General features: G+C 53.0%; 8 protein-coding genes across 8 annotated transcripts; 4 read left to right on the forward strand and 4 right to left on the reverse strand.

Annotated features, from left to right (window-relative positions):
• Positions 1-59: 59 nt before the first annotated feature.
• CAOG_04802 (hypothetical protein) lies at positions 60-2,353 on the forward strand. The gene is made up of 7 exons (XM_004347503.2): positions 60-842; positions 916-1,050; positions 1,133-1,203; positions 1,293-1,357; positions 1,454-1,693; positions 1,784-2,001; positions 2,105-2,353. The coding sequence occupies exons 1-7, from the start codon at positions 75-77 to the stop codon at positions 2,225-2,227; spliced, it is 1,620 nt and encodes a 539-aa protein (XP_004347553.1). The 5' UTR covers positions 60-74; the 3' UTR covers positions 2,228-2,353.
• Positions 2,327-4,305, reverse strand: CAOG_04803 (glutamine amidotransferase/cyclase). The gene is made up of 2 exons (XM_004347504.2): positions 4,039-4,305; positions 2,327-3,771 (listed from the first exon to the last, which is right to left on the reverse strand). The coding sequence occupies exons 1-2, from the start codon at positions 4,286-4,288 to the stop codon at positions 2,378-2,380; spliced, it is 1,644 nt and encodes a 547-aa protein (XP_004347554.1). The 5' UTR covers positions 4,289-4,305; the 3' UTR covers positions 2,327-2,377.
• Positions 4,306-4,594: 289 nt separating this feature from the next.
• On the reverse strand, positions 4,595-6,576 carry CAOG_04804 (hypothetical protein; the record flags this gene model as incomplete). The annotated part of the gene is made up of 2 exons (XM_004347505.1): positions 4,595-6,449; positions 6,536-6,576. The coding sequence occupies 2 exons, from the start codon at positions 6,574-6,576 to the stop codon at positions 4,595-4,597; spliced, it is 1,896 nt and encodes a 631-aa protein (XP_004347555.1).
• Positions 6,577-6,796: 220 nt separating this feature from the next.
• CAOG_04805 (alpha-N-acetylgalactosaminidase) lies at positions 6,797-9,313 on the forward strand. The gene is made up of 7 exons (XM_004347506.2): positions 6,797-6,962; positions 7,460-7,633; positions 7,739-7,867; positions 8,010-8,147; positions 8,261-8,511; positions 8,617-8,802; positions 8,901-9,313. Exons 1-7 carry the CDS (start codon positions 6,857-6,859, stop codon positions 9,153-9,155), a joined length of 1,239 nt encoding a protein of 412 aa, XP_004347556.2. The 5' UTR covers positions 6,797-6,856; the 3' UTR covers positions 9,156-9,313.
• A 21-nt stretch (positions 9,314-9,334) lies between these two features.
• Positions 9,335-11,461, forward strand: CAOG_04806 (hypothetical protein). The gene is made up of 9 exons (XM_004347507.2): positions 9,335-9,773; positions 9,872-9,989; positions 10,100-10,182; positions 10,275-10,355; positions 10,460-10,580; positions 10,649-10,728; positions 10,803-10,862; positions 10,969-11,015; positions 11,095-11,461. Exons 1-9 carry the CDS (start codon positions 9,349-9,351, stop codon positions 11,244-11,246), a joined length of 1,167 nt encoding a protein of 388 aa, XP_004347557.1. The 5' UTR covers positions 9,335-9,348; the 3' UTR covers positions 11,247-11,461.
• Positions 11,190-14,055, reverse strand: CAOG_04807 (hypothetical protein). The gene is made up of 10 exons (XM_004347508.2): positions 13,315-14,055; positions 13,160-13,202; positions 12,800-13,048; positions 12,428-12,721; positions 12,252-12,314; positions 12,051-12,148; positions 11,828-11,963; positions 11,597-11,719; positions 11,426-11,527; positions 11,190-11,310 (listed from the first exon to the last, which is right to left on the reverse strand). Exons 1-10 carry the CDS (start codon positions 14,043-14,045, stop codon positions 11,263-11,265), a joined length of 1,887 nt encoding a protein of 628 aa, XP_004347558.2. The 5' UTR covers positions 14,046-14,055; the 3' UTR covers positions 11,190-11,262.
• A 215-nt stretch (positions 14,056-14,270) lies between these two features.
• CAOG_04808 (hypothetical protein) lies at positions 14,271-19,091 on the forward strand. Its single transcript, XM_004347509.2, has 8 exons — positions 14,271-15,696; positions 15,793-15,885; positions 16,030-16,117; positions 16,214-17,016; positions 17,119-17,233; positions 17,321-17,507; positions 17,613-18,911; positions 18,998-19,091. Exons 1-8 carry the CDS (start codon positions 14,316-14,318, stop codon positions 19,046-19,048), a joined length of 4,017 nt encoding a protein of 1,338 aa, XP_004347559.2. The 5' UTR covers positions 14,271-14,315; the 3' UTR covers positions 19,049-19,091.
• A 61-nt stretch (positions 19,092-19,152) lies between these two features.
• Positions 19,153-21,815, reverse strand: CAOG_04809 (Rab8a protein). The gene is made up of 3 exons (XM_004347510.2): positions 21,778-21,815; positions 19,913-20,403; positions 19,153-19,783 (listed from the first exon to the last, which is right to left on the reverse strand). The coding sequence occupies exons 2-3, from the start codon at positions 20,369-20,371 to the stop codon at positions 19,598-19,600; spliced, it is 645 nt and encodes a 214-aa protein (XP_004347560.1). The 5' UTR covers positions 20,372-20,403; positions 21,778-21,815; the 3' UTR covers positions 19,153-19,597.
• Between the last annotated feature and the right edge of the window lie 387 nt (positions 21,816-22,202).

Consider the following 22,202-nt stretch of genomic DNA (forward strand, 5'->3'; position numbering starts at 1 on the left):
CTAGAAGACAAGTCAATTATTCAAGCAATTGGAGGGGGAAAGACTCCAGTCTTGGAAAAATCTCATAAAAAAAAATGGATCCGACAACGTTGCCGGGTCAAGCGAATCCAACCGAGCAGCGTAGATCGGGACAGCAAGGCACGCAGGGAGGCCAACAGCAGCAAAGCCGTGCTCGTGGTCGAGGACGCGGTGGACATGGGCATGGTCATCAGCATGCGAATCATCATGCCAACCCGAGTGGTCATCACCAACACGCTGGTCCTCCTGCTGTTGCTGCTGCTGCTGGTGGTGGTGCTAGTCCTGCAACACGAGGCGGTGGACAGCAGCACAGCCATGCTCACGATGCTGGACAACGCCATGCGCACCATCACGGAGCACCGTCACCCAGGCACGACCATGCACATGGAACGGCGACGGGTCATAACCATGGCACTGCTGGGAACAACCACCACAACCACAACAACCACAATAGCCATAGCCATAGCCATGGTCATGGTCATGGTCATAGCCACGACCAGCATCCAAACCACCAGAATGCTGCTGCTGTTGCTGCTGGAAACGCACCGGCACCCGCGAACGACGAGCCAGAGTCCGAGGAAGCCGCCTTCCGTCGTGTAGTCAACGCCTTCCGAGCGTACGCCGAGAACGCCCAGCGCCGAATCGCCACTGCAGAGCAGCACATGATTGTCGGGACCCGTCCAGAGCAGCGTCGACACCTGCCAATGAACATGCTGCGGACTGTCTTCCAACAGCTGCGAACGGCCGTCTCGACCAATGCCGCGTTCATCAATGAGATGCTGAGTCACGATTCGCTGTTCGACCTGCAGGATCATGCGGACGAGGTACGCAGTTGCAAACTGAAAGATGCTTGTGTGGCGGTTTGATGAAAGAAGAGCTGACCCCCTTCGCTTGCAGCGCGTAACGCAAATTGCAGCAGTAAATCAACAATTGCATGGTGCTGGGCTTGGTGGGCTGTCCCCACCCACCGAATTCGAGCTGGACAAGGTCCGTTCGACGCTCAAGCAGTTTGCACGGGAATGGAGCAGCCATGTAAGTACCCACACGACACTTTGTTCGCTCGATTGCTGCTGCGAGACTGACCACTTTTTGGTTGTTCTTTCCTGGCTTCCAGGGTCAAGCAGAGCGTGATGCATCGTTCAATCCTATTCTCGATGTGTTAAAGTCTGAGTTTCCAAACCCGCAGTACGTTCGTTATTCCAATCTCGTGGCATTGAATGCATCGTCGGCGGAGCACTTACCCGTATTTTTCGTTCGGCTTGGCTTGAGAGTAGAGGCTTTACTGTGCTTGTTCCTGGCACCGGTCTTGGTCGTTTGACGTGGGAGGTTGCACGTGCAGGTAACACAGAGGCCCATTCAGAATTGGTGCAGCGCGCGCGAAACTTTTTTTTTTTTTTTGCCCAAAACGCTCACTTTCGTTTTTGAATATCACTAGGGTTCCGTGCTCAAGGAAACGAATTTTCATACTACATGCTGCTTGCCTCAAACTTTATTTTAAACCAGGTCCAGACGCCTCTCGAGTTGTGCCCGTTCATCACGCAATTCTCGAATAACTTTACCCGAAGCCTCCAACTGCGGCAAATCACTGTGCCCGATGTGGATTTGCGATCGCTTCCTGATACTTGCGAGCTCTCAATGTCCGCTGGCGACTTTTCGGCCATTTATACCGAGCCAGGTAAAAATGCGAGTCATTCTGTTGAATGCAAAATACTCGATCGCCATCATTGACTTTGCGCTCGCATCTGGTACTTGATTTCTGGATTAGATTCATGGGACGCCGTTGTAACATGCTTTTTCGTCGACACCGCCAAGAACATTCTGGACTATGTTGAGACAATCATGAACGTGCTTCAACCTGGAGGCATTTGGATTAATCTGGGTCCACTGTTGTACCACTTCTCTGACACCCCCGGCGAAACATCGGTCGAGTTGAGCTTTGAGGAGTTGCGGCATGTGATTCTTTCGTATGGTTTCTCGATTGAGGTACAGTGAGAACGAATTCGTCGTTTTGGGCATGCTCGACGCTTATCCTCACTCCCACTCTTGCCTCGTTTGTTGGGCGGCTGCTTCTCATGCAAATCTGCAGCAAGAGCGTTACCCAATTTCCACGCCCTATATTGATTCCACGGAAGCCATGATGCACACACAGTACGAGTCGGTATTTTTCGTTGCCCGGAAGCCGCTTCAACCGGCTGCTCCCATCCGATAATCAAAGAAAGGGTTGGTGATGCTGCCTGTAGAGTGACTGGAAGTTGTCAACCACGAAAATCATTCGATTTGCGCGTGAGCGGCCTGCCAAAAAATAAAGCTTGTATTTTTTTTTGTGGGAATTTTTTTTCTTTTTTGGCCTCATTTTGCATCATGGACGAACAACAACACCTTGGGTCTGGAGGTACTGTTTGACAACGGGCAAGAGAACTTCTTCACGGTGGAAGATGCCGGCAGCAAGAGCAGCGTCGCACCCAGTTTGCTGCAGCACCTGGAAAAAGTGCTCTGCACGACCGGCACCGCTGGAGGCTACTACGGGAATGCAGACGGCTTGCTTGATGTCGCGAATGAGTTCCGTATCGTAGCCGCTGTTGGTGCCGTCGCGATCGATGCAGTTCAGCAGGATTTCGCCAGCGCCGAGGGCTTCGCACGCCTTTGCGAGCTCGTACGCGCCAATGTCGCGCGTCTCGCGGCCACCCTTAACGGTGCACGGATACCAGCAGAAGCGCTCCCCATTTGGGCCGGGTGTAGCCGTCTCGAAGGTGTGGTGTCTGACATCCGCTTGCGATGCGACGTACGCGCGCTTCGGGTCGATCGAAACCACCACCGCTTGGCGGCCGTACACGTGAGCAATCTGCTCGATGGCAGTCTTGCCGGTCTTGACGCTGCCGTTGGCCAGAAACTCCTCTGCAGCCGTCACGGCGTCGCTGCCAATGGACACCTTGTCTGCGCCGCTTCGGAAGTACTCGTTCGCGACGTGAAGCGCTGAATAAACGGTGCCATCCGGATCAGTGGTGTCACGAATGCCGCCACCGATCGTCAGAGGGACAAACACGGACTGAGATGCGAGGCGAAGCACCTCGAGCATGGGCACGTCCTTCATGGGTGAATTTCGGAAGGACGTAATGTTCAAAAAGACAATCTCGTCTGCACCGGCGTCATAGTAGCGCCGAGCGACCTCCACCGGCTTGCCGAGGTTGCGGACATGGCCGCCGCCAGCCTTGTCGCGCACGTCATACTGGTCGCCCTTGGTGACGACGAGATCGCCATCATCGTTCGTGCGCACATCCAGACACGCAATAATGCGAGGTGCCAATTGAGTGAGTGGTGTGCGTGCAAGCACGTCCGCAACAGTGGGTGAAGCAGCCTCTTGCGGCGCCACCAGAGGCGCGTTCAAGAAGCGTTCGATGAGCGCCAGACCCTCCGCCCCGCTCTTTTCTGGGTGGAACTGGGTAGCAAACACATTGCCACGCTGCACACTACTAACGAAGCGACAGCCACCATAATCTGTGGTTGTGGCAATCCAATCGCGTGTAGCCTCCTCCGGGAGCACGACATACGAGTGGACAAAGTAATAGTACGGCGTCTGGCCGCCGTTCTCCGGGAACAATGGCGATGGCTTGTGCACAGTCACGCCATTCCATCCCATGTGCGGAACAGAGTGCTTGTCGGCAGCGATTGGGAACAGCCGCACCGGTGCAGGGATGATTCCCAGTCCCTCGATGCCTGGCGACTCGTCCGAGCTCGCAAACAGCGTCTGCATCCCTGCATCAATTCACACAAAGTCAAAAGGATTACAATCCAAAAAACTTGAGTGAGTTACAATGACAATCATGTCCAGCCAAATAGCAAGCTCAACAGTAGTCTACGACTCATGCGACGTTATGAACGCGATGATATCAGTGCCGCTATTGTGGTAATGGTGATCCCCACTCAAAAGCCTGTAAGTCACTCAACCCTCCGCGCCTCACAAAACAAAAGACAAGCAAAAGGGACTGATAATGGAATGGAATGGTGCCCTGCTGTCCATACCGAGGCAGATGCCAAAGAACGGCCGGCCAGCAGTGAGGTAGTCCTTGAGCGCCTGCGTGAATCCGCCGCGCTCGAGGTTGGCCATTGCGCTGCCGAACGCACCCACGCCTGGGAAGACGAGACGATCTGCGTGCTTGAGCTCGTCAGCCGAGCGCACGGGGACGACGGTGAAGCCGAGCTTCTCGATCGCATTCACGAGGCTGCGGACGTTGCCGGCGCCGTAATCCAAAAGCCACACGCGCTTGTCCATTCAATCCAATTTGAAAAAAAAACAAACAAAGAGTGAGCATCCGTCTCATTGCATATTCGAGATTTCATTATTAGGGAGAGAGAGAGAGAGAGAGAGAGAGAGAGAGAGAGAGAGAGAGAGAGAGAGAGAGAGAGAGAGAGAGAGATGCGGTGAGTGGCATCCCTAGAACGGCGGACAGTAGTGATTTTGCAAGTCGTGAAATCAGCGATAGACAAGATGAAAACTTGAATGTTGAAAAACGTTACTATCTTTGATTTGGAAGACATGAAGCAATGGGATATTGACAGTGGAAGCGATGGGAATAGGTCAACGCAAGCACGCTAGAACAGCTTGCTCAGTCTGGGCAAGTAGGGCTTTCACGTCGCGATCGAGATCTTTGCACTCGAGACTGCCCATGAAGTCCGCCGCATCTGGCATAAAGTCGTGGCCGCGGACCATCTTGACATATGTGGTCCAGAACGAGACCCGATTTTTGCGATCAAACGAGGAGGAGAAGGAGGTTCCTTCGGTCGTCAGCCGGGCGAGCAGAGAGTTCCAAAGTACCTCAGGGCCGTTTTCCGAGTCGGCGAGCACGCGATCGAGCATGGCAATGGTCCCGTCGTTCTCACTTGAAGCCAACTCACTCGCAGGATCCTGCGCTGGCTCGCCAAGACTCGAAGCACTCACGAGGGCCGAATCAGAGGACTCTCTGCAGAACGTTTTGAAGGTCGCGACAAAGTACGACTTGCGCTGCGGAAGGGCCTGGACAACCCTGAGACGCCGAGTGTCTGCATCCGCGCTCTTGAGCAGTCGGTGCAGAATCAAGTACGACTCAATGCACGGCAGCAGCGTGTAGACGACGGGAGCGCCCACAATTTTTGTGATCCGAGCCTGGGCGGCTGTGAGATCGGGCGAAGCGGCATACATGTCACTGTCTCTGAGAAAGACGTGCTTGAGCTTGGCCTGCGTCAGAATGTTGGAAACGCTCTGCTTGTTGACGGCGCCCGACGTGGTCAGAAAGTGGAAGTGCTGGCCGAGCGTCGTGTACTTGCGGTAGAACTCTTCGTCGTTCTTGCCCTCAAGAACAAGAATTGGCTTGCTGTCCTTGACTTGGCTAAGTGCATCAAGAACAGGGAAGAGGTGCTCTTGCACCTGCTTGTACGGCAGATTGTTGCTGATCTCGACGGCCTTGCCATCCCAAGTCAGGAAGAGAACATCCTGGCGCGTGTCAAGTCGCTGCTCAATGATGGCGCGCGAGTTGGTCGCAACAATGAGCTGGATGTCGTGCTCGGCGCATGTGTTGACGAGAAACGCGTAGAGCTTGGATGCCACGCTTTCATAGAGCAGTGCCTCGAGCTCGTCGATGAGGAAGATGCGCTGCTTGAAGGTGTTCTGGCCCGGCTTTCCCTCTTTTTTGACGGCTTGGGCAGTTGCGTCAGACGTCAGATGGTAGAGGAGCGTCAGAATGGCAATGATCTTCTGCAGCGAGCCGGCGCAGACACCAATGTCGAGGGTGACGCCGTTCTCGGTGACTGTAACGTCAACGGGACCACGACCCGACGAAGCGACGACAGTCAGCTTGGCCTGGAACTTGAGATGGACAAGAGCTTGGTTGACAAAATCCACTGCTTCCTGCTGATCGAGCCGATTGCGCAGATGCTGAACACCAGCAGACAAAAACATGTGATCGACTGGACGTTCGAACTTTTGAGTTCCCCACTGGTAGGTTGGAGGCAAGAACGCGAAACGGATCGGGGCGAGCGACTTGTGATGCGACTTGTCGAGGAGCAAGCCGTCTTTCAACGAATATGCCATCTGAGCATGCACATTCGGGTCGTCGTCCTTGTTGGTACCATGGTAGCGGCTGTCGTGGAACGTGCCGGTGAGCGTGAATTTCTTGTCCGACGTGCCGACACGGACAAGCGTGTCTGGAATCTCCACGCTGTCCAGAAATGCACGGTCTCCAAACAAGTCCTCGAGTTCTGTAAACCTGAACGGGTCGCTATGGAAGTGCTTGGAGCTGGGAATACGAGAGTTGTGGCCGCGCAGGAAGATGAGAATTGCCCAGAGGATTTGCGTCTTGCCCGAGCCGTTCGCGCCAACGATAATCTTGGGGCTGGGTGTCAGGGTGAGAGTTATGTCCTCGAACTTTTTGAAGTTCTGGAGGCGCAGCTGGTGCAGACTGAGTTGGTCACGCAACACGACAAAGTGAGCGTTTCGCGTTTCTCAGCGCTTCTTCGAACTGCTCTCCGGACGAGCTACACATACCGAAACTCTGACTGCGTTTCAACTTGAGTGGCCGAATCCATGAGAGTCGTGAACAAGGAAGAAGCGGTGACGAAACAAAAAACGAAAAAAAAAGCGCGCGAAAGTTTTGCAAGAAAGCTGGCAGAAAGCCGAGAAAGATGTTGAGAGGAATAAAAGGGAAACAAGAGACTTGACTTATACCAAGCGACGAGTGAACACACTTCCAATACAGATACACATCAATCCATCACAGAAATGGATGGACAAAAACCAGTCTTCTATCTGTATTCTTTGATTCTTTCCTAGCATTTTCCTCCCTTTCACTCTTCGACCCCCCCCCCAATGCTCGATCGCCAGCCTGCCATGGTCGGCGTTGTTGTTGCGCTTGTCGCAGCTACGTCCATGCTGCTCTCCGTCGCTGCGCCCGTCGCACTCGCGCTTGAGAACGGTGCGTCGTTCGTTTGGCAGTTGTCATTCTGGACTGGCAATTTGTGACAGATGTTGGATTCTTTGTTCGCATTCGACGTTGCATTGCAAATGAAGTGCCTCTCGATCTATATGAGAGTGGATGTGTGTATGTGTGTGTGTGGTGTGCGTTGATTTGGAGCTTTAGCCGGCCCCGGTGGCTGAACAAACAGCAAGGCACAGGGAGGAGGAGGAGGGGTAGGAATTGAAGAAAGAATGAAAAAAAAAAAGTAAAAACAACGAATATCAGTACAACCGAGAGTCAACGACCAAAAGTCAGACTACGATTGAGATCGAACGTTAGGAGCGATCAAACCCAACTGAGAGAGCGACGGAGAGAGAGCGACTGAGAGAGAGAGAGAGAGAGCAATGAATCAGGTTGCAATGCCTTTTTTTGTTTGTTTTGTTGGTTTTTGCTTTTGTTTTTGCTACTTTTGTTTCCGTTGTCTGATTTGTTTTCTGCATTTGGAAAAAAATCAGGACTTGCACGCACGCCTCCGATGGGATGGCTCGCTTGGGAACGCTTCCGCTGCGACGTGAACTGCACTAGCGACCCCAATAACTGCATCAGCGAAACGCTCTTCAAGCAGATGGCGGACCATATGGTCTCTGGCGGATACCTCGCCGCAGGATACGACACCATCATCATGGACGGTAAGAGAAAAGAAGCATTGCATGAGCTTTGTTGATTAGGGATGTAGAGGCGGGAAAGCGTGTTGGGGGAGTTTGGCTCAACCTTCTGATTGTGGGGGCGGACAGATTGCTGGATGAGCACGTCGCGTTTGGCGAACGGTACACTGCTGGCCGATCCTGTTCGCTTCCCGAACGGTGTCAAGGGACTGGCAGACTATGTGCACTCGAAGGGTCTCAAGATGGGCATCTACCAAGGCACGAAGAATCCCACGCTTTTTTTTTTTTGTTTGTTTGTTTGGGTTTTTTTTTAGGTTGTGTCCCGCTCGTGGCTCAACAACAATCCGGGTGCAGTCTGGTCTCACATATCACTGTATTTTTGCTCTCATTCGCTATGTAGATTATGGCACAAACACTTGCGGCGGTTATCCGGGAATCTACGGCTACATTGACATTGACACTCGCGATTACGCCAGCTGGGGCATTGACTATGTCAAGATGGACGGGTGCAACGTTGATCCCGCGACCATGAACAAGGGCAAGTTTGCACTGCTTCCCAACACGATGACCATTGGCAGCCTTCTTGACGTTTTTGCTGCAACCTTTGTCTGCCAAGTCGTTTCTCACCTGCTCTCTTTTGCGCTCGACCAGGCTACCCCCAAATCGGAATGGCTCTCAATAGCACCGGACGCCCCATGGTCTACTCTTGCTCTTGGCCCGACTACATGCGCATTGCCAAAATCCCGATCGACTGGCAGCTCATCATCCAGTACTGCAACCTCTGGCGCCTGTTCGATGACATTCAGGACAGCCTGTCGAGCGTGTCGAGCATTGTTGAATACTGGGGCTCCCAGCAGGTCTTGCTGTCTGGCATTGCAGGCCCTGGTCACTGGAACGATATGGTACCGCGTTTCATGATGTGAATCGTGTCCAAAGTCTTGCGTGTTCTGACCCGACCATCGGTCTCTTTCGTGCTTTGCTTGGGATGCGGCGTTACCTCTATACAGGACATGCTCATTATTGGAGACTTTGGCCTCAACCAGGCCCAGTCCGAAATGCAAATGGCGCTCTGGGCCATCAACGCCTCACCTCTGATCATGTCCAACGATCTGCGCAACATTTCGAGCTGGGCGAGCTCCCTGCTCCTCAACAAGGCCATCATTGCCGTTAGCCAGGATCCCTTGGGCCAGCAGGTTTGGTCGCACACATCTGCATGAACTGGACGTGTCGTGGGATTTCGTGTTCCAACTGGTTGTTTTGCTTGTTGATTTTGGTTGGATGATGATTATAGGGCATCCGCCTTGCTCGCAATGCTACCAGCGAGACGTGGGTTCGCATCTTGGCCGACGGCAGCTTTGCCATTGCTCTGTACAACACGGCGACGGTTGCTGCCACCCTGACCTTCCAGTTTGCGGACTTGGGCTTTAGCTCTGCCACTGTCACCAACCTCATCACCCAGCAACCCTTGGGTGTCGTCACCACTAGCTACTCTGCGCCCGTTCAGCCGTTTGGTGTCTGGTTTATCCGCGCCTACCCGAAGCTGTGAATCGGCGGGTGAGTTGGTGGACGATTTTTCATGGTCATCAAGCACACGTGAAGCCCGCCCTTGATGCCAATCTTGTCCTGTGATTCGTTTGTCGCTTCTCTCTCTGTGTGTGTTGAGTAATACAACCAGCTCCTTGAGCACTGCATACCCTGACCAAATCTGGTTGTCTGCTCAGTCGTCTCCATTTTAGGCAATGTCATCGAGCGATACCGCTGCTGCAGCCAACGTTGCGCAGGGATTCAAAAAGAGCAATGCTCAGCGTCGGTATCGCCAGCGTGATGACGCATCGGGAGCGAGCAGCAACGACGCCAAGTCGACCTCAGTCAGCGCGAGTGAAGTGGCTGCAGAAGGAGCGGGCGCCGACAATGACGCTCCCCGCCACGACGCCAAGCGTGTGCGTCTGGATGACACTGCTGCAGTGACTGGTGATGCTGCGACCGGCGATGCCGCTGCCAAGGACGGCGCTGCGGCTGGCCCAGTGTCGGGTGCGAACGACGTTGACGCGACTTTATTTGCTGCGATCAGCGGCAACAGCAGCCAAAGCACGGCAGCTCAAGCGGCAGACAGCGATGAGATGGCAGAGTCAGATGATGCAGATGCAAGCGAGGAGTCACATCGGTGAGCACATAGCGCCAGAGAGCAAAGGACTACCGTCGCTCAACCCTATTCTATTCCTCACATGTTTTATGGCAACATTGTGATGGTATTCATGCTAGAGAGCGACTCGAGCGAATGAAGGAATTGCAACGATTCCGACAACGGAAGAGCGGCGTGACCCCGGCGGGCCTCGCGTTGGGACAGCGTGTCAAGAGCGTGGCGGAAGAACTTTTGGCGGTAAACAAACATTCACGAATCTGAGAATCTCATAGTTCTGAGCGGATGATGTTGCTTGTTGGTTGTTGCGCTGCTTCGATACACTCATCTTGGTATTGTGTGTGGATCAGGCGTCCGATCCTTTCAAGCTTAAGTCAGGCGGCGGCCTTGTTGACAAGGCTGCAATTCGAGTGAAGGATCGTGATCGCGATCGGTAAAGTCGACAGAAGATGGAACTCCTTGAGGATGCATGTAGACTAGCATTTGCTTGTGAGTCGCATTTGCTGACCGGCTCCAACACCACAGTGATGCGGACGACGACAAGAACTTTTCGTTGACATCGACATTCTCCCACGAAACAAAGGCTCGTGACGAAGACAAGATGATGTATGGAGCATTCTCTCTATGATCATGAGTTGATTGCAACTCTTTTTGGACTTTGACACTCACAAGCTTGATCATTTCTTCTTTTTTTTGCGTTTCAAACATAGGTTGAGCTACATCGACGAACAGCTGGCGATTCGTCGAGGGACGAATGCAAATGACAATGCCAACAACGCGAACGACCCTACAGCGCAGCTGTATGTGGTTCCGAAGAATTTAGAAGCGACCGTACGTTCCCAAAGTCTTGCTCGCCCAACTTTATGTGCCGAATCTCACTTTCTGCTTTACGCCTGTAGTCCGCGTTGAAAAACGTGTCTGAGGATAGCATTTCATCTGCGCTGCTGTCTGGCATCCCCGAGGTTGACTTGGGAGTCCAGTAAGTGGGCTGGAATTGTGGCATTTTGCAGTATGTCGAGTACTGACTATTGGGTGGCCTGTCTGCTACTGTAGATCACGCATTCGCAACATTGAGGAAACAGAAAAGGCCCGCATTGAGCTCGAGCAAAAGCGGTATGTATGGGGAACGTTGTGGAGGTTTTACCCCAGCTCACTTTTTTTTTTCTTTTTGTTTTTGTTTTTCTGTTTGGTTGTTTTGTGCCTTCTTTGCTGTCACCAGGCTTTCGGGCAATCAAAGCTCCAACGTCGTTCTGCATCACCATCGCTGTATGTCGTGGATGCAGGGTCCTTTTAACGCTCTGTATGCGAGCTGCAACTCACATGTTTTAATGCGTTGCTTGCTTAGTCTTCAACACCGCAGACCGCTCAGACCGATCCGACTCGGCAGGAGCACAACAGCATGGCTCGCAAAATTCATCTGCTGCTGCACGACAGCCCAGGGCAACGGATCAACTTGTATTTGACAAATTCAAAAAGGCACAACTTGGACGACGATGATTTGGCAGCGCTCCTCTTATTTTCGCGGAATCTCGCCTGCAACCTCAAACCGACGCTTGTTGAGCTGTTGATGCAATGTCGATTGCAATTGCAGCAGTTGTTAGGAATTCAAGTGAGAGTGTGTTGTTGCGCAGACTTGGTTTCGTGAAATCTCGATGAACTATTGCATGTGCACTGACCTTCTCACTAATGTAACGATGAACGCCTTCCTGGACCCACGGCTTGTAAAAGAAGTCTGCATGGCGTTGTTGCTCAACGTCGGTGGGCAGATACGACATAACCTGGCATGCGGTGATTGAGAGACGGGAAGCTGTTTGCCGACAACGACAACCACATGAAACACGACTCACCTTCAAATCACGCGTTTGAGACTCGAGCCACTTGTCCAGCAACGCGCGCGGAGTTTCAGCAAAGTGCGAGACAAACCCATGCTTGAGCTGAATGGCTTCCAAGCGCTGCACTGTTTGCAAAGTCTGGTTGGAGGCACAAGTACAAGGCGTTGCAAAGACAAGAAGGGATGAGCCTAAACTGCAGGATAAATTTCAATTGATGCAAAGAAAAGCAGAACAATCACAACTCACCTCCTCGTCTAGCTGGGCCAGCGTTGGTCGTGCGCTCTCGCCAAGCAAGAAGCGATTCATCGTCTCCTTGATGGTGTCCTTAACTTCAATATCAACATCGTAGCACGCGACTGGCTGCTCTCCTGTGCCGTCAAACCTGGATGGTGAAAGACGCAGTCAGAAATCAGGAAACGAGCGAAAAAAAATCACATCAAACATTGTCTTTTTTTCTCTCAGTACTCACTTGACGCTGTAGTGAATAACAAGAGGGTCGAGCGGCAAAAGCAGCGGGTTGGCGAGCACTGCCATATCCGCCAGAGCAATTTTATCGTTTTGGAAGAGCTGGGGTGTGTGTGTTGGCCATGGGGACAAGTGAGCCATCACACCAAAATCAAACAAACAAGCTCAAGGACAAAAGACGCGAATGCTCGAAGTCAAAACTCACCGCCTTCAGCCCCTGGTCGCAGTTCACAAGCCGCTTGTCTTCTCGATCTTGCAATTGATGTACCTGGAGCCGTGAAACAGTTTTTTTTCTCTTGTGAGTTTTTGCGTCGTTACAGCCGATAGATTTCTTTCCGTCGATCTCAACGAGCACGATTCGACAGTCACAGAGGGCCTCACCTTAACATACTGCCAAAGACCAAACAACACATCCGTGCGAGTGGCGACCGCAACACCCAACAGCCGAGACAAGCCCGAAGCTAATTTGTAGCGCTGAGGGTTGTGCTCAAAGTCGAGGTAAATGGTGCAGTCGAATGGCTGGTGGCCAGGTCGTGTTATGCTAAAGCCTTCCTGTGAAACTTCGCCCTTGGATGCCTCCCACTCTACTATCCGTTGAGCTGCTGCCAAGCTAGAGTCCAACTCGACCACGAGACGCTTCACACAGGAAGTGAACTTGGGACGGTTTTCAACGGTCTGGTCATGCCAAACAATTGGTGAGATGAACGTTTGCGCACGCTTCGCCATTCACGCAGAAATTGCGATTTGACTTACATTCTGGCCTACAAACCCCCCGTTGATTCGCAGAGTCCATGTGGCCGGCTGTGGCGCTCCAGTTGCGTCCACGCCAGCGGCGGTAAATGTGTTTGTCGCAACAACGCGAAGGACTTGAGGAACGCGCAGATGGGTTTTGCGCAACGAGTCGGAAATGTCGAGCTGCTTGCGTTGCAAGATTGCATCAAGGCGCTGCTCAATCGAAACGAGCTCATTGTACTCTGCTGCTTCTGGGAGGAGTCGCTCAACCTGATGTACCAAGCAACCAAAACAGGTGTGAGTCAAAAAAGCACACGACAGTGCCCGGATCCAACAAGCACACATCCAACAACCACAGAAGCGGCGCGCCAACATCCGTACGTGTGCAGACAATTCACGATCCGTCGGCCTTGCTCGACGCATTCTACACACCGCCAAGCAAAAATGGAACAAGCATGTCAGATGTAGTTTTTCTAGTTTTTCAAAAAAGCTCGGACAAATCCGACCAGACAAACATCACTGACATCCTGACTTACCGCTTGATGAGATGCATGTCGTCGTCGCCAGATGCAGCGGTGGAGGTTGCAGAGCCGGACGAGGCATCCAACGATCGCTTTGTAGTGTTGCGAACATGATTCTCGGCCAGCAGTCCAATCGCTTGGTACATGGCCGCGCCCAGAACACCTCCACCAGAGAGCCCTGGGACTCCATTTGAGCTGCTGCTCGCGTCGCCGGTCGTGCTTGAAGTCGGCGCTGGAATGGCGCCCGCTGCCAAAGCCATCGCATCATCGCGGCTCGGTGTCTCGCTCGCTCGTCGGCTTGCACTCTCGACATGCGGTGCGTTCAGCGCCTGTGCTGCTGCGGACTCGGTCGCGCTGCTGCCTTGCTGGCCGGCTTGCTCGGCGGATGCGCTGTTGGCGCCAAATTCAAGATCGCTGTTTCCCGCCGAGCGCTCTGCCTGCTGCTGCTGCTGCTGTTGCTGCTGCTGTGGCTGTGGCGCTCGTGCAGCGTGCTGCTCTGGCTTGATCGTCCCTGCGTCGTCTGCGGAAGTGTCCATGGGCGCCGCCTGAGTCTCGCCCGCGGACGCAGCGGCGATCGGAGCAGCGGCTGAAGATTCTTGGGCCTGCTGCTGCTGCGGTCCTTGATCGTGCTGTTGCTGCTGCTGCTGTTGCTGCTGTTGTTGTTGTTGTGGTTGTTGCACGTCGTGTGGTGCCGCAGCAGCCAACGCAGCGTCAAAATCACTGTCTGAAAATTGCAGCAAATCCATTGATTGAAAGATTGAAAAATTGAAAAAAAAAAAAAAAAAAAAAAGAGACTGTCAAAAACTGACTTTGTCTGAGATTGTCCGAGATTTTCCAGGTTGTTGTTGCGACAATGACACGCCGAGTGTGTTGAATCAAATAATAACGCTGCCTTTGACTATTGCTTTGAGCGGTTCAAAAAGCAGCTGCCGTGTGATAAGCATTCGTCTCGGCTCAGTCTCTCTCGTTGTTCTCGTTGTTTGCTCGCAGCAGTGAGTGAGGCAACCCTCACACAAATGCGAAGGTCTGCAGCAGGCGAGGGCGGTGCTGGTGGAACTGCATCGCCATTCGCAGCAGTGACCTTCATCCGGGCTCCCTCTTCTCGCTCTAGTAGCAGCACGAGCCGTTCTGGTGGCGCGGACGGGAGCGATTCAGCTGGCGCGGTGCAGAGCAGCATGCGCAGCTCCTTCACGCTCTTGCCCACCCAAGGCGCAGCTGGACTGCGGCAAGCACGCCGTCCAATACTGCAGGATCCGGCTCGCGAAGTCGCTGCGGCTGCAGCTGCATCCGCCAGTACTGCGGCAGCTGGAACACCCGCGCAAAATTTTGGCGGGAAACTGTTGGAGACCCTGTCACAGCCACAAAAGCCACAGCGAGCCAGCCGCGCGCGCAAACCTGCCCCGCGCCAAGTGCGGCCAGCGGTGCCGGATGAGCAGCCCGCCGGGACTGGCAACCAGGAACCGAGTCGCAAGCGAGCAAGGTTGACGAATGCAAACCATTCGTCCACACAACCGGGCGCGCATGCACCGCCAAACACCGCTGCTTCGACTGCTGGTGTCGGAGTCTGGCACACACAAGCAGCAAGCTCTGTGGAAGCCATCCCGTGGAGTCAGTTTGCTGTCCCAAACCGCCGTGGCAACCATTCTCAACCCAAACGTGTCCAGGAACACGCTTCCGCTTCGGATCTCGAGGATTCTCTCAAAGAAGTGGACTCGGGGCACTTCCTCGATAGAAATTTCGATGAGGATGACGAAGATAACGACATTGACTACCACCCGTCAGAGTCGGAGGACGATCAAGAGTTGGACTTGACAGATTGCCTCGAACCCGAGGATCTCCTGGTAATCCCTCAGCACGTGCGCTCCGGTCTCGCATCTGCGACCTTGCTGGCGAATAGTGGTGCTGCCCAGCAGCCGATGGGGCAACCTGGTGCTGTCTTTGGCGGCCAGCTGCGCTCGGACCAAATCCCCCGCACGCGACCTCCCAGTCCTTTGGCCATTTCGGTTTACCCAGCCCACTATCAATACGGTGGCAACGCCGGCGATACACGCGACGGCATGGCGCCCACCAGCGAGCGACTGGCCGAGCTTTCCGCGCTGACCTCGTCCAATCACCTGGTGCAAGACACATTTGCCCTGTCAAGCAGCGGCCTCCTCCCTCCTGCGAGCCATACCGAAGGTGGGGGCATGCACAATGATATGCTCGCCGTTCAGGATGTCTCGTCGACCAACGTGGCAACCTACGATGCGCAGCCTTCAATGCTCAGCAATCAAGCATTTTCAGTCACTTCAAGCCAAGCCCTCCATTCGTGGTTGGAATTGATGGGGCAGGAAGCACACATGGGCCAGCGGACACGATCTCATCGCAATCCCACGACAAATTTATTCGAGCTTGAAAGTATGTCAGCGTCCTGTTGTTTTTGCATTGTCGAAAACGAGACGATGAACTCACTTTTTTCTTTGGTTGGTGGCATGCTCTCTGCTCTACCTGTAGCTGCAGCCGTTGTCGACAGCACAACCAACCATTCAGATACGAACGGGGCAGAGGACACTGATTACCGGCAGTTCCTAAGCTGTCTTGATCGTGGTAAGCAACACGCTGTTTTTTAGTTGGAGGCGCAGATCACGGGGGACGGCGAATGGTCCTTGGATTGTTGAATGGGAAGGAATTTTACCGTACGGACTAGGTCTAATCTGTCTCGATTGGTCGCCAATCACCTTGAACGAGTAGGGGAGCCATTGGCGGATGACGACGATGACGATGATGAAGATTTTGCCTCCAACTGGATTAACTTGGATCCTTTGAGCTTGAATTTCCTGTAAGTGGTTGAAATTTGAGTTGTTGTCTTTCATGACCACGCGCAATGTCTCAATTCTAGTGTCGTTGACTTTCAATGCTGCCACATATCTCCCAGCACTGGCGCTGACTCGTCGCTTCCGGTTTTAACAAAACCCCCTTCGTCCAACGAACCATTGGTGCTCCCTGCGACCACTTTAATGGACGACATCTTTAGTAGTAGTAGTACTGGCCCGGCTGTTGTTCAACCGGCTCAACCTGCATCCATCGCCATTCCCAGCATGCAAAGGGTTGGCCCTCCTGCGCCGCCAGCTCATGTGCTTCAGCCTCTCGTTGAACCCGCGCCCCATGCACCAGCGCTCGTTTTTCATACAGCTCCGGCCCCGACTGTGACAACCCCGGTCAAGGAAGTGAAATTAGGTCGCATGCGCGCGCAACCACGAAGCATTCCTGCCTATGTCAGCATGTGGAATGCTCAGACGTATGTTGCGACTGGAAGCCATGAGCAGTATCTCGCAATGCTTTCCCGCATCCGGCAACAGTACCGGCAGCACGTGCAAAGCTTGATTCAGTCGCTGATTTTGTATTCTTCCGACCCGGCGTTCCAATCGGCGGCCGAGGCCGTGCGAGGCATGCTCGCCCAAATCATTGAGCAATCCCCCGATCTCTTTGGCTATCCTCGCATCTGGGCGGTGCCCATTTTGAAACGCTTACTGGTCTGGCCGCTGTGGCTGGACACGGAGGCTCTCGATCCAAACAGTGCGGACAATCCATTCCGCGTGACAGGTCCCTCAACGGCGCGCCTGAACGTCCACGCCGGGCCTCAGCGCCGCGTTCTACTCATTTCTGCGTTCGTCCTGGGGCACGTGCTGTTTTTCACGGATTACTTGGAACGATGGATCATGCCATTGTGTGATCTAGGTGGGTATCGTCTTGCTTGACTTTGTTTTTTTCCTCTGAGCGTCATGTCGCTCGAGCGCGTACTGATCTGTGTGAGATGTTGTTTGGCTGTGTTATGGTTAGATCCACGCCTTTCTGCTTTGACAGGAGATCGCGCCTCAGGGGATGAGGCCGACTCTGACGGCGAGGATTCTCACCTTAACAGCGCGCGGCTAAAGTTCACTCTGGGCGAAGATGTGTATGTCGGATGATTGTGTCCGAGAAGGTGCTTGTCCAGGTACAATTGCAGCAGTACTGATTGCGATTCTTTGTTCACTACGCCCAGACTCCTAGCCATGGGTGTGCTCCAGCTCTGTGATCAAACCACGGCCATTACAAATCGCGCCGTCAACTGGCCGGCTGTCTCGTTTTACTTTGTCCCAGGCAAAACCCCTCGGCAATTGCAGATGCGGTTTAAAAACCGCCAAGCACGCGTCTTCCATCACACTGCCAAGACGCCGAATCCCATTCAGGTAAGACAGATGGCGACCCTCTGTTTTCACGCGTCGGTCGAATCGCTGGGACGCTGGACTGGACTGGAGCGCTCATGCTGCTGTTTTCTGGTTGGTTGTCGATAGCTGCTTGCCCAGAGCTCCAACGCATGGTCCAAGTTAGTCTCGACCGTGAATGGACTGATTTCCCAGGCTCCCGAGCCAATCTACCCGTCGGAAAGCAAGGCCATGTCTGGGCTGAAGGACGCGCTGACGTACCGCTACTCGCTTGGGTATAAACGCGCTTCTTCCGTGACGCCGGCCGACCCACAGCGATCTGCTTCCGTCGCCCCGTCGCCGTGGCATCTCGCTCCAGCGTCGTCTCAATTCCATGCCCAGGCACACGCATTGCTGGCGCTCAGCTCCTGGGAACCAGCGAGCAGCAGCACTGCAGCCGCTCCTCCTGCCGCTCCTCGTGGACGACAAGCGAATGGCCCTCCTGTCGCAAGCCAGCGCAAAAAGTCCCCTTCGTCCAAACCTCCCCGTGCCCCGAAAAACGCTGCCCCGCAGCCTGCTACTGCTTCCCACTTGGCGGCGGCGGCGTCGCCAGCAGCAGCGCCGCGCAAATCGCTCCAGAAAGCCGCATCGGCATCGCCAGCTGTTGTCGTTGCTGCAGCGAGTTCTGTCGGCATTCCTCCCGTCCCAGTCGTTCAAAGTCAACAAGAGTTTGAACACGCTCACCTGGATGCGAGCAGCGATGAAGAGGACAACGGCCACCCACGGCAGCGGACGCCCATGGTCGAGACCGTGCGCGAGACATATGCATTGCAGGACACTCCTGAGCGTGAAACTGGCGAGTCGGCGAGACTCCAACTCCAAGGCGGCAGTGCGGGGATGCGCGTTGCTCGCTCGGCTCGAAAATTAAATGCAGATGCAGCAGATGATTCGGTCGCATCAGTAACCACCACCGCCACCACGGCCCATTCTTTGTCACCGCCTCGCCCCTCGCCACCACGGACGATGCGTTCGGTGCAACGGGTCGATACAGCTCACACTCCTGCCTTGGCTGCTCTGTCCGAGCTTTCCACAGCAGCATCTGCATCATTGACTGCCAACGAACTCCACCGCACTTCCCCGGCTGGGGCGATGCAGGAATCAACACCTCCAGCCCGCACGTCTCCCAGATTGGCAGATCGACAGTTGCGACGCGTGAATCCGGCGGCATTCACACCCAAGACATCATCGCCAATGCCATTGTCTTCCAGCGACACCTCCGTCAAGTCGCCCGCAGCAGCAGCAGCAGCAGCAGCAACAACTGTGCAGTGGTCGAAAGACGAGAGTCGTCAAATTCTCAAGGCTGCACAAGAGTCGACAACCGGTCTCGGCACGGAGACTTGGCTGAGATTGATCAACGAGGGCAAGATTGTCGGCAAGACCGTTCAGCAGGTAAGAAAGAGCTTTTTGTCGTTAAAGAGTTGCGTTGTGTTGGTGCTGAACCATCTCATTCTCATGCACTCTTCCTCGCTACGCAGATTGAAGAGCACTTTTCGGTTTTGTGGAAGAAAATCGTCAACCTGAACTGACCCAATCTGCTTTCTGTATTTTGTAATATTAGAATTGGTTGTGCTTTTGATGCTCTTCCACTTTGTGATCATTTCGACAATCCAATCGAGAATAATAAGCGGTTGTGGTTGGTGGACGGAAGGGCAACTTGCTTGAAAACCAGCATTTGTTGGCAAAACAAAAAATAATTCGTTTCACAAAGATAATCACAGAAGAAACACACACACACAACCAAGAACTCAGCAGAAAAGGGGGGAAAAAACAAGAAACAACGAACGAAATACAAGGATGGAAGACAATAAAAGCACCACAACATCCAACTTGCGGACCTGGCATCCACCAAAATCAAAACAAAAAGAGGGGGGAAACGCTGCAAAATGTGCGTCGCATTTCCGAAAGAAGAATCACTCTGCTATGTCTGCGCTGCATCAAAGCAAAGACGAGAACGAGATATAGGACGAGATGCGAAACGAAACTCGCTCTCAAGAAATGCTGACAAAAAAGGGGGATGGAAGAATGGGGGGAAAAAAGAAGGACTGTTGAAGGGAATCGGTTTGTTTTTGTGCTGTTTAAAGAATCGAGCAGAAGCCGCCAGACTTCTTTTGTGGTTGAGCACCACCGGCTCCAGCCTTAATAGTGGACGATGAAGCAGGTGCTCCGCCTGCCTTGGGGGCACCGCCAGGCGCCTTGGAATCAATCTTCTTCTTGATATCCCGTGCAATCGTCAGGAAGGCCTCCTCGACGTTGATGTTTGCCTAAGAGAAAGAAAGAGAACGGATGGGTGAGTGTTTGCAACGTTTCAAAACAAGCATAGAAAACCAAAAACAAAAACCGCCGCCTCCTTCCTCCTCCTCCTGCATCCAAAAATAACAAAAGACACATACCTTTGCACTGGTCTCAAAGAATCGGACATTGTACTCGCGGGCAAGCTGTTCGCCTCGCTCCTTGGTCACAACTCGCTTGTCGTCAACGTCGCACTTGTTGCCAAGAATCATCTTCTCGACGTCCTCGGAAGCGTGTTGCTCAATGTTGCGAATCCAGTTCTTAATGTTTTCAAAGGTCTTGTCCTGTGTAACATCGTACACCAGCATAATACCCATTGCGCCGCGGTAGTATGCGGTTGTGATGGTGCGGAAGCGCTCCTGGCCGGCCGTGTCCCAGATTTGCAGCTTGATCTTCTTGCCGTCGAGCTCGATCGTGCGGATCTTGAAGTCGATGCCGATCGTGGAGATGAACGTTGCGTTGAAAGCATCGTCCGAGAATCGGAAGAGCACGCAAGTCTTGCCGACGCCAGAGTCGCCAATCAAGAGCAGCTTGAACAAGTAATCGTACGCCTTCGCCATTTCCTTAAGATGAGCGTGTGTATGCGGTTGGTCTAGTGGAGGTGAGAGAGAGAGAGAGTGAGTTAGAGAATGAGACCCAAACAATAAAAAAAAAAAAAAAGTACAGAGAGACACGATGTAGCAGAGAGAAGCAAAAGGTCAGGGGACTCGACAAGAAAGCAATAGATTGAGCGAATGGTCGAAAGTGGCAGAGTCGGCTCAGAAGACCGCAACGAAACCCAAACAAGACCAGACACGTTTGAATTGAATGCAAAACCAAAAGACCAACAAAAAAAAAATCAAAAAAAAATCAAAAAAAAAAAACAGGATCTCGTCGTTTTTGAAAGGTTGTTGATTTCGATGCTCGCTTGGATGCAATCGCGGCACAGCGTCGAGTCATTGCGCCGTGATTAGTACAATGGTACATCTCACGACCAGCCCTCACACGCTCGTCCCACGTTGCCAAAACCAAACTCAAAAGCTCACAAAAAAAAAAAAAAAAGCAAAACCAAAAAAAAAAAAAAAAAAAAAACTTTGTGTCGGTTGACGATCATTTCTTCAAGCTGGCTCAGCCTCTGCCTTCCCTCATCCTCTCTGTTGCTACGAAAAGAGAGACTCGCGCGCTGACCGGCGAGAGGGCGATGGCGCGGGGTTCTGCCAGTCACAGAAGCGAGCAACGCTGCTGCCGCATAGCTGATGGATGGGCACAAGGGGCAATCCACAACATTAGATTTTTTTTTTTTTTTTTTTTGTGGGGTTCTTTGTTTTTGGCAGGTTTTGTGTTTTGCGACAGCACGTCTGCCTTCGCTGTGGCTCAATGGCGACAATGCGCTGTGAGCATCAAGAGACATGCACGATGAGGGGGGGTGCGGCGATGTCCCCAGACAGCCGCTTTGAAGGCCAGAAACAAGAAAAAAAAAAGCGGGGAAAGGAGAAAAAAAAAAAAGAAAACGAAAAAAAAAAAACCTGAAAAAAACCAAGGAATGGAAATAAAATGGCTGAGTGTGGCAATGACGTTTGGTTTGCGCAGAGAGGAGGAGGGCAGCCTCAACGCGTGAACGGGGGCTCGGTCAGTGCATCGCTCTGTAAAGAGAGTGAGAGAACATGGCGAGAGTGGATGCAAGAAGACGCATCCAACCGCGCCCCAGAGACAAACAGAAGGCGAGAGCGACGAAGACAGCAAAGGGAAAAAAAAAAAAAAAAAAAAAAAAAAAGTGCCACTCGTTACAACCCTGCTGCTTCTTCTTCCCTCAGCAAGAGCCCGTGGTGTAATGAAAGGGTTGAGTGCCGGTGTCGCTGAGATGCAGTCAGGGTTGGCCGAGGAAGGGCGAAGCGAAGGGGGCCCGCAACTGGACGAAAGACGGAGGACAAAAAAGAAAACCAAAAAAAAAAAAAAAAAAAAAAAGCCGGGTTTTGAGATGCTTTACAACTACTGGTCAATGGAAGGAGGAAAAATGACTGGGCGCGGATTCGAATCTGGGGCTTTTGTGAGGCTTGGAAGGCGACATTGTGCGCGATTTGCAATTGGTGTGATGGAGTGCTTGGTGGTCGGGGATAGGAGAGAGACACCATCACGAAGGGGGGGGGGAAGAAACGCGCAACGTTGCCAATGTTGTTGCCATTTGTGTCGAAATTCCGCATGTCCTGTGAGCTCAGGTCAATGAGGCATCTGCGAAACGTGCAGATCAACTCTATGCAAGAGCATTGTAACTTTATCGGCCCGTTTATTGCCTTCGGAGAAGTAAAGGGGGAAAAACCAATCAAAAACGAAACTTTGCGACCAGACCCGCAACTTGACCTGGAATCACTCAGGACTGAAGCACGCGAGAATGAATGCGGAAGTACCGTGTCA

This window comes from Capsaspora owczarzaki, assembly GCF_000151315.2.
Source record: "Capsaspora owczarzaki ATCC 30864 unplaced genomic scaffold supercont2.7, whole genome shotgun sequence".
Classification (NCBI taxonomy): domain Eukaryota; class Filasterea; order Ministeriida; family Capsasporidae; genus Capsaspora; species Capsaspora owczarzaki.